We start from the raw sequence: 11009 nt of genomic DNA on the forward strand, positions 1-11009 counted from the left end.
GAAACTGGAACAAACACAAAATAGAGCAGTGAGATTCATAACAAACAAAAATTCACATTTGACTAGAGTAACACCTCTAGTAAAATCACTAAATTTAGAAAGCCTTCAGGACAGAAGACTCAAAAGTAAAGTAGCAATTATACATAAAACACTGAACCATAATCTTCAAATACATAAACAAAATTTAATAAAATACTCTGAAAGACACAAAGATAAAGGCACATTCCTCGTCCCATATGCTAGGACAAATTTGTACAAATACTCCTTCTTCCCTAGTGCTATTAAAGCATGGAATGGGTTGCCTGAGCTAGCCAGGAAAACCAGTGACTTGGCAAAATTTAAGTCATTGGTTAATATGCATGACTAAATGCATGACGCGAGGACGTAATCATTCTCTTTTTTGAAGTAACGTCTGTATTATATAAGATAAGAAGATAAGATAAGATAAGATATATCATGGGCGTAACAAGGATTTTTTTCGGGGGGGGGGGTTGGGGAATTTTCCTCCCGCCCCCTCCCCCGAAAAAAATTTATATGTTTGTATGGATGGATGTGTGTGTGTGTGTGTACATAATTAATCTCTATTACATTCTGACCCTTCATTCTTTTGGCAGACTTTTAGGCTATTGTGCCCCAGAATAGGTTCTTCCTGGAGTTAGTGAAAAAATTGTAGACTCCTCGCCCTTACCAGCAAGGGATCTGGGGGAGCGCTGAGAGCTCCCCCAGCGCGGGGCTGAGCCCCGCCGCCAAGCATTATTTCTGGTATTGAATGCCAACTAAACTACAGAGCATTATTTTGCTATCAAAAGGTTTTATTTCAAAAATCTAATGTGCTATTCTTAATGACTTAGACCCTCCCGCGCCGTTCGGCGCATTTGCTGTCAAGCTGTTTCTACAAAAATCTGTCACAGGCAATGTCTAAAGCCTCTTCCCGACTGTTCTGAGGACCTCCATGAAACTGTGGCGCCAAGTTGTACTAGGATGTCATCGCAACTCTTATTATGCGTAATTCATTTTGTCAGAGAACATGTCCGGGAAAACTTATGCGACGCTCTGTCACAACCTTACTAAGGGGTCGACTCCCACTTCGGCATATGATTTCCTTGATTCAGACCCGATCCCTATAATTGACTCCTAAAATCCGTCTTAGCCATCTTTGTAGAGCCACATTTAGTGCTTTTCAATTTCATTGCACTTTATTAATGGAGCCCAGCCACTGGTAGACATGTGTAACTTCTCTTGACTACGATCTTGGAATTAGGTGACTATTTTGCTTTAGATGTTATATCGAAAAGGGAAGTTTTATCGCCAACATCATCTGTAAGGGGGGTTTTAAACTAAAGTATATCTGGAGTGGGGTTTTTTAAATTCAAAACCACATTTAGCTACGGTCATAGAATTTGGTGACTGTAGTTTATTTTAGAAATAACATTGAAGAGAGAGGCTTTCAACCTTAAAACGCTGGCGGGGGGTTTAAACTAAAAACCCCTTTGGCTAGCTCATAGCATTTTGAGTGCGTAATTGGCTTTTTTTTTTATTGAAGAGGTATTTGTAGCTTCAAACCCAGCTGAAGAGGGGTTTAAACTCAAAACCCCTTTGGCTACGCTCAAACAATTTTGAGTGTGTAATTTGCTTTTTTATATTGAAGACGGGTTTATCGTAAAATCTTCCTTAGATGTGCTCTTGGAATTAGGGTATTGTCGTTTGCATTTTTTTAGAAGAGGGGGGTTTCAATGCAGAACCCCCTGGTAGGGGGTTTTAAACTCAAAACCCCCTGGTATGGGGTTTCCAACTCAAAACCCCCTGGTACGGGTTTTCAAACTCAAAACTCCCTGGTAGGGGGTTTTAAACTCAAAATCTCTGGTAAAGGGGTTTTAATCTTAAAACCCCTGGTAGGGGGTTTTAAACTCAAAACCCTTTGGTATGGGGTTTCAAACTCAAAACCCCTTGGTAGGTAGGGGGTTTCCAACTCAAAACCCCTTGGTAGGTGGTTTTAAACTCAAAACCCACTAGGCTGTGCTAGGGCAAGTGATGGTTTAGTATTAAAATTTCACCTAACCATAAACAAAATTAAAGCAAAAGATCAGTCACTAAACTCAGACCCCCCCGGGGGGGGATTTCATTGGGGGGGGGGTGAACACCCCCCCGGCTACGCCCATGATATATATATATATACAGTGCTTTTTTGTACCGGTACTCAGTGAATATTATGTGCCGGTACTCAGTAGTTGATTGTCTAACTTTTAAGCACTAAAAACTAATAATATACGTTAAAATACAAGAAAAATATTTTTTTTCAAAAAGGGGCCGGTACGCCGTACCGGTGCGTAACGTCGCAAAGAAAAAAAAACAACATTTATATATATAGGGCCTACTTACATCTAGAATTACTTACTGGACGTTGAATGAGCGAGAAAAGTCAACGGTTGCAGAAAGTTTGAGAATGGCCGACTTATTTGATTTCTTTTTCTAAGTAGGTTGCATAGCATCAAGAGAGGAAAATCTGACCGTCAAAAATGATTGATGACCCTTGTCGTAGTTGTTCATATTATACCCTAGGCCCTAGAGGCTAACGTTTCTCAGAGTTTGAATTTTGTCGTTCTCCAGAAGGCCTACTCATACGCTCTCCTCACTATGCATATTATATAGGCCTATAATATATACATACATGTATAGGTACATTTGACTTTGAGATAATATCTCATGGGGCAAGAATGAGAAAAAAATGACCTATGGTCAAGTCTTATGTTGTTTAACTCAATTTTCCATTAAAGTTTTAAATTATGTGAAAAAATTTCTGTTGTTGGTGGTGGATAATGCATGATAAACAGTCGCTTCTATACTGCCTTTACCTTATCCTTTAGTGGCGGTTTCATTTGATTTACCACAGTTGTATCATACAAATAGGGCCTATTCAAGTTGCTTTCTTACCCCAGTGTTCTGTGTGATCCATGCTGAGAACCGTTAACCTAAAGATCTAAAATAACCTATCGTTTGCTTGCATACAATGCATGTATGTAGGCCCATAATTAGGCTACTCTTGGGTAGCGCGGATATATCTAATGGACACACATGTTAGTTTCCACTCCATTCTAAGCATGTGTAACAGAAAAGTAGGGAATTGCCTCAGTTGACATCTAGGAAATCACGATCTACCACGTGCCTTGAGTTTTCTTTTGTCTCTGACAAACATAACAGTACATTACGTAATACTAACACTGAGACACTAAACAAGATAACAAATGGTACAGTACATTACATAATACTAACACTAAGACACTAAACAAGATAACAAATGGTTTCGCTGTTTAGTAAGCAACGCAGGTCAAATGTCTGGCCATGACAAACGTGAGGGTGAAATTAATTTATAACAGTTTTTATTTGTTTCTGTTTTGTCACTTATTATACTATAACTGATGATATTAAGAACTGAAATATTTTTCAGTTAATAAAATAGTCATAGGAAAATATAAATCACGCTATAATCCAGCGTTTCTCAAACTGTGGTCCTCTCAAGGGGAGGGACTTCATGGCAAAAAAGTGGGTGGAAACATAATCGGTCATTTTCTTTTTTAAGGGCCATTGTAGTTATCAATCCAAGTTTGATTATTAACCAAGTCCAATGACCCCCCCCCCCCCTTGATTAGCAGATTAAAATATTTGAAACGTTTTATTTTCTAATACGGACCTTTACAAACACATACTGTTTTCGCGATTGGTGTTTGCATCAATATCGACTCAAAACTTTTTGAAGTGGGCATTTCAAAACGTCTCCGCTAAAATGATTGGGTCTATTGTCTCCGCTAAAATGATTGGGTCTATTGTCTCCGCTAAAATGATTGGGTCTATTGTCTCCGCTAAAATGATTGGGTCTATTGTCTCCGCTAAAATGATTGGGTCTATTGTCTCCGCTAAAATGATTGGGTCTATTGTCTCCGCTAAAATGATTGGGTCTATTGTCTCCGCTAAAATGATTGGGTCTATTGTCTCCGCTATTAACATTAACTTACATGACTACGACATAACTCTCTTCTCTTTGAAGTAATGTCTGTAAACTATAATATTTATATAAACTATAATAAGATAAGACGCTTTATTAGTTTGGTCGAAAATTTCCCGACTGTTGAACATCGTTATTTTGACATTTGTTTGACTAAAAAATAAAAAAAACCTTATGGACAAGACATTTTAAGCAGACGATCTTATGAGAATCAAGCCAATTACAGACGTGCATGCACTATAGGCCTATGTAATAATGTAACTAGAATACTCTGAGGCCAGTGCAAGGCTGTCTTTTCCTTTTTACTAGAATTAATAGTTACACAGCTGCAGTCGCTGTGTATCAAGGATTGGCCTCTGCAGTCACACAAGAAGTTCCAAAGGGAAAATATCGTCTCTCGAGACGTAAAATGCCACACGGAATATTGTGTGGCCAATGTGGTCACACTTTCATGCCGTGTAAGACCCTGATATTTGACCGCCATCTGACATCTGCCACAATTTGTTTTAGTTTGGGCCTCAGGTGATCTATTGCAAGAAAACACTTTAATATCGGCCCGGCTCATCCTTTTTTTAACTTACATTTTTGTGTGTGCTTGTTTGCTCTTCTTACTATGAGAAAAATGAATTCTGAAGCTCAAAACACAGAAAACGCTTGGCGCCACGGCTTCGCCCCGAACCCCGCTACGGGAACTACCAGAGTCCCACCAGACACCTTGCTGAATAGAGGGAAACATCTCAAACAACTTTTTTTTTTCTAGTATAGGAAACACTTAACTCTTCCTCTCCGTTATTATTTTCGACGTTTGGACGGAATTCTTCATTTTGCTCAGTAGTATTTTCACTATCCTTTTATGATTACGATTCAATAAGGTTTTTGTTTGTTATCAGAAAGTGTTTTATTTGGTATCGAATTAAAGGCGACTGCCTGCTCTTTTTATATAAGACTAAGTAAAGTTTATAAAATCAAACATTAATTTCATTTAATGAGTTTAAATCAACGATGCTATTGTCAATTAGGAGAGAAAGAGTTAAATATTATCTAAGAAAGAGTATTTCCGAAAAAAAAAGATTAAATGGACTTAACATAAGCTTTAACAAACATTACGTAAATTTGAATTCTAAACATTGTTACAACCCTGTCCCTGCACACCACCAAACATGTTAGTGCAAAAAGGTGCGCTCTAGCTTGTGCACTGTTAAAGACCAAACTTGAAATGAATGTTGACCATAGACATAAATAAATATAGACTGGGCGATAAAAAAAGTTTTATGAAACGAAAATTTGTGACTTGCAATTTTGTGTACTTTATTATACAACATTTATGAGCAGTATAGTTTTGTTTAATCTCTAAGTCGGAAGATAAAGCAACTTTCCAGAATTCGGAAATCCGACAACAATAGATATACATGTTTTCAAGTTACATGAAGACGAAGTTATTTCCTTTTTTCAGTATATATTTATTTATGTCTATGATGTTGACATTGGAGAAACAACGAAGCTCCGACCGAGTTTAGGACCTTAAAAGAATCTGCGCTAAAGAGGAACTGTTATGTGTTTATGACCTTGTGTAAATAAACACCTGTGCTAGTTGAGTTGCTTACATTAGATCTATTATAACATTGTGAATATTTATGCAAAAATAAAACCAGAAAATTGTTACATACTTATGTCTTGAAGTTTCTTTTCTTTTTCCATTACATTGTAGTAACTTCCAAAATCACTACTATTAGAGCACAGCGCTCCTCAAGTTCCAGAACTAAGGGGACGAAAACCTTCTAGTTTAGGGACACTGGAAAAAGTTTGAGAGAAACTGTTATAACCTAAAGATAGACTTCTTTTGGGATATTTTTACCCTCAAAGTTAATCACATTAATCTACTCTTTGCTTAGACTAAAACACATTGATTTTTATGATCCTGTTTACGTTGTTATGTGTGATCATAGACTTATACATATTATATTTAGACTGGAAATCGGAAATAAATTCTTATCCGCGATTGATCGATTCACAGACATATATATATATAGATCTTTATATATATATATATATATATATATATATATATATATATATATATATATATATATATATATATATATATATATATATATATATATATATATATATATATATCTTTATATGTACTGTCAAATTCAATGGAGCCCAATCAGCACCTTTTGAGGTTTGCAGTGGTGTCAAGCAGGGATGTGTGCTCGCACCTACTCTGTTTGGCATATTCTTCTCCTGTCTACTGCATTATGCGTACAGCGACATAAACGAAGGTGTGTTTCTCCATACAAGATCCTCTGGAAAACTATTTAATGTATCAAGGCTGCGGGCAAAAACCAAGGTTAGGAAGCTACTCGTCAGGGAATTCCTGTATGCTGATGATGCAGCTATTGTGGCTGATTCTGATATTCAGCTACAGTCCATGGTTGACAAACTATCTGCTGCTTGCCAGAAGTTCGGCTTAAACATCAGTCAAAGCAAGACTAAGATACTTGTCCAAAACACAAACACTGCACCTCAAGTAAGCATTAATGGCCAACCACTAGAAATTATTGATCACTTCTGTTACCTTGGCTCCATCATATCCAACAACACTCTACTGGATAAAGACATAAACAACAGGACAGCCAAGGCAATGGGCACCATGTCACGGTTGCAGAAAAGAGTCTGGGACAATGTGATAGTAAGTGTATGTGTTTTGCGTGGCTGGTAGTGCAGTGTGTGTGCCTGTGTATGAAATGACCAGTGGACCTTGAGTGTACATGCTTGAGTGAACAGCAGTGTGTCAGGGACTGTGTGTAAAAGGAAGTCAGAGTATAGAGAACAAGTGGCTGGAGTAAAGAGCATAAATAAGGACGAATAAAATCATTATGTTTATTGAAGCTCGTGTTGTTTTAGTCTATTACATGGTGTCAGATGGACCGACTCCACCCGCCACAACCGCTGGAATTAAATGGCAACGTAGCAGAAAATTGGAAAAGGTTCAAACAATCCTTTCAGATATATTCGATAGCAAGTGGACTGGATACAAAAAGCAGAGAAGTACAGTCTATGACATTATTGCATGTGATCGGCCAAGAAGCAGTGCAAGTCTATAACACTTTCCAATGGACGGACAATGAATGTAATGAATGTGAGATTAGCAAGTCCTTCCATACACTTCACTGCATTCTTAATAAGTTCGAGAAGTACTCTGTCTACCAAGAAAAAATGTTACCATTGAAAGACATGTTTTTTTCCAGCGTTCTCAACATGAAGAAGAGTCATTTGACAACTTTGTCACTGACATCAAACTCAAGGCAAAGACATGTGAGTTTGATTTGCTTAAAGATTCCTTAATAAAGGATAGGATAGTTGGTGGCATAAGGAATGAGAACACCCGAGCAAGACTTTTGAGAGAACCAGATCTAGACCTTAACAAGGCAGAAAATATATGTCGGGCAGCTGAGGCAACTGAATGGCAGCTTAAGCTCATAAATGAAGAAAGTGGGGTACACGTTGTGAATTCAGCTACCAATAGCTTTAAAAGAACAAAAGGAAATGTGAGTTATAGCTATTGTGGCAAGGAACACAGACCACGTCAGTGCCCAGCTTATGGGGAAACCTGTCACAAATGTCATAAAAAAGGTCATTTTTCGTCAGTGTGCAGATCAAAGCCTGTAAGTATAGTGAAGTCAGAAGGTCGAGATGACTCCGTTGAGGAAACATTTTTCATCGGCAGTATTGGCTCCCATAGTCTAAGCAACGAATGGAACTCACTCATTACTGTTGAAAACAAACAAGTCACATTCACGTTGGATACTGGAGCACAAGTCAATATTCTCCCATACAGAATCTTCAAGCAATTAAAAATAAAGAAACTTATCAAATCAACATCCAAACTTACTACTTACAGTGGAGAAAGATTGAAGGTTGTTGGCAAAGCACACATTAAATGTACTGTTAAAAGTAAGACAGCCATAATAGAATTTCAAATTGTGGAGACACATTCAAAGCCAATTATGGGTCTACCAGGCTGCCAACAAATGAATTTAATCAGAAGAGTTGACTTTATAGAGGACGATACACTCTCAGGCTACGCAGATGTATTTACTGGCTTAGGCTGCATGGAAGAGGAATATACTATAAAGGTCAATTCCAACATTAAACCTGTTGTACACGCAGCAAGGAAAGTCCCAGCGGCACTACGTGAGTAATTAAAAAATGAATTGAGAAGAATGGAAGATGAGGGTGTCATTGAAAAAGTAGATCATCCCACTGCATGGGTCAACTCACTTGTTATTGTTGAAAAGAAAGGAGGCGGATTAAGGATATGTCTAGACCCTAGAGACCTCAACAAAGCCATTCAAAGAGAACACTATCAATTACCTACTATAGAAGAAATAGCTAGTCGACTAAGTGGCAGTCAAGTGTTCACGGTATTAGATGCCAACTCTGCCTTTTGGCAAATTAAATTAGACAAGAGCTGTACAGATCTAACAACTTTTAACACACCTTTTGGTCGCTACAAGTTCCTTCGTCTACCATTTGGGCTAAACTCTTCTGCAGAAGTATTTGCAAAACGTTTCCACCAAGCTTTCGACGTTATACAAGGGGTTGAGACATACATGGACGAAATACTGATAGCAGGTAGAACAATAGAAGAGCATGATGATAGACTTAGGCAAGTTCTTGACATAGCAAGAAGGAAAGGAATCAAACTGAAGCCATCTAAATGTAGCCTAAGAGTACGACAAGCCAAGTTTGTAGGACATATCATTACAGATAGTGGTATAAAGCCTGATGACTCAAAGATTGAAGCAATACAATCCATGCCATACCCTACAGATCGGAAGGAACTAGAAAGATTTTTGGGTATGATTAATTATCTTGGTAAATTCTTACAGAACTTGTCAGAAATAACTGCCCCATTAAGAGAGTTACTTAAACAAGACAACGAGTGGATATGGTTGGAACAACATCAGAAGGCTGTTGATTATTTAAAGAGTTTGATCACAACCGCCCCAGTTTTAGCCTTTTATGATGTTTCACAGCCAGTCAAGTTGTCTGCGGATGCTTCACAGGGGGGACTTGGAGCAGTATTAATGCAGAATGAAAGGCCAGTGGCTTACGCCTCAAGATCTCTTACAGACTGTGAAAAACGATATGCACAAATAGAAAAAGAAATGCTTGCCATTGTCTTCGGAGTTGAACATTTCCATTACTAAGTGTATGGACGTCCAATAAAGGTTGAAACAGATCACAAACCTTTGGAAGCGATTATCAAAAAGCCTTTGGCATCTACACCACCTAGGCTTCAGCGGATGCTTCTTCGACTAATGAAATATGAAATACTGCTGGAATACAAGCCAGGCAAAGAAATGTCTATTCCAGACACACTGTTAAGAGCATCGCTACCAATCAAATATCCCTCAAGTGATGACTGGGATGCACAAGTTCATCTGATCATCAATAGTTTACCCATGTCAGATGAATATATGAACATTTTTCAGCAGGCCACTGCAGATGATGCTGTTTTAAGGCTGTTAAAGAATAATATTATGATAGGCTGGCCAAACAAGAGAGCTGAAATTCCACAAGAAATTCGAGCATATTCAGGATTTAAAGAAGAACTTAGTGAAAGCAATGGTTTACTTTTTAAAGGAGAAAGATTAATAGTACCAAAAGTATTGCAAAAAGAAATGCTTCAAAGACTGCACCAAGGTCATCTTGGGCGAGATAGATGTCTTGTTACAGCTAAGGAGGTGTTCTTCTGGCCTGGAATGTCTAAGCAGATTATAGACATGGTATCAACATGTGCAGTGTGTAACGAACACCAGAAGTCCCAGCAAAAGGAGCCATTGTTACCACATGATACTCCTGTACTTCCTTGGGAAAAAATTGGAGCTGATAATTTTGAGTATCTCGGTAAAAACTATTTGCTACTTGTAGATTACTATAGTAAATTCTTTGAGATAAATCTTATCCCAACACTAAAGGCTTCAGATGTGATCATACATAGGAAATCACAATTTGCTCGACATGGTATTCCAAGGGAAGTAATTAGTGACAATGGACCCTTATTTGCTTGTCAAGAATTTCTGAAATTTTCTAAAAGCTGGGGATTTAAGCACATTATGTGTAGCCCAAGATTTCCACAATCTAATGGTATGGCAGAACGGGCCATACAAACAGTGAAACAGCTTCTAAATAAAGCTAGAACGTCGGGTCAAGACCCATATATGGCCCTCTTGCAATTTCGAAATGCTCCATGCCCTGATGGACCTTCACCTGCACGGCTGCTAATGGGCCGCCGTCTGAGGACAAATCTTCGGACAACGGAGGCCTATCTCAGACCTCAAATCCCAGACAAAAAAGAAAATGCTTGGAAAACAAGAAAAAGTAATCAAGCAAAATATTACAACAAAACAGCGAGGCACACCGAGCGACCACACATTCAGCCTGGGAGCAAAGTGTGGATGCAAAAGAAGCCTAGCGATTTATGGGAACCAGCAGTGGTCATCTCAGAAGCGGAGACCCCGAGATCATACTGGGTAAAAACACCGAATGGGATAACTTACCGAAGAAATAGAAGGATGTTAAGAGACACATGTACAAAATCAAGGGTCATGCCTGATATTTTTGAAATGGACACCCCAGAGACAGTCATTAATGGTCAAACCACACAGCCAGAGAACGTGAGCGATACAAATGTGAAACAGGAACAGACTAACACTACCAATCCGCCGCCTGTAATAACTCGATATGGTAGGCAAGTTCGGCCACCAGTACGTTACCCTTACGCAGATAATTAGATACATGTATATCTTTTTATTATTATGCAATTTGTATATAATTAATGTCTATTTTGTAAACCTAGACTGTTGTTGTTTTTTTTTTACTACACATTTTATAATTTATATTGTTACTATTGATAATATTAACAATTGAACATTCTGTTGTGTTAAACATGTATTCAGTTTACTCGTTTGTTTATAGTGAGACAGAAATCATTTGT

General features: G+C 38.1%; 1 protein-coding gene across 1 annotated transcript; it reads left to right on the plus strand.

The window, feature by feature from the left end:
- Positions 1-9330: 9330 nt before the first annotated feature.
- LOC129924694 (uncharacterized protein K02A2.6-like) lies at positions 9331-10806 on the plus strand. The gene is made up of 2 exons (XM_056021186.1): positions 9331-10159; positions 10424-10806. The coding sequence occupies exons 1-2, from the start codon at positions 9331-9333 to the stop codon at positions 10804-10806; spliced, it is 1212 nt and encodes a 403-aa protein (XP_055877161.1).
- Positions 10807-11009: the final 203 nt, after the last annotated feature.

The sequence above is a fragment of the Biomphalaria glabrata genome, chromosome 2 (genome assembly GCF_947242115.1).
Source record: "Biomphalaria glabrata chromosome 2, xgBioGlab47.1, whole genome shotgun sequence".
Classification (NCBI taxonomy): Eukaryota; Metazoa; Mollusca; class Gastropoda; family Planorbidae; genus Biomphalaria; species Biomphalaria glabrata.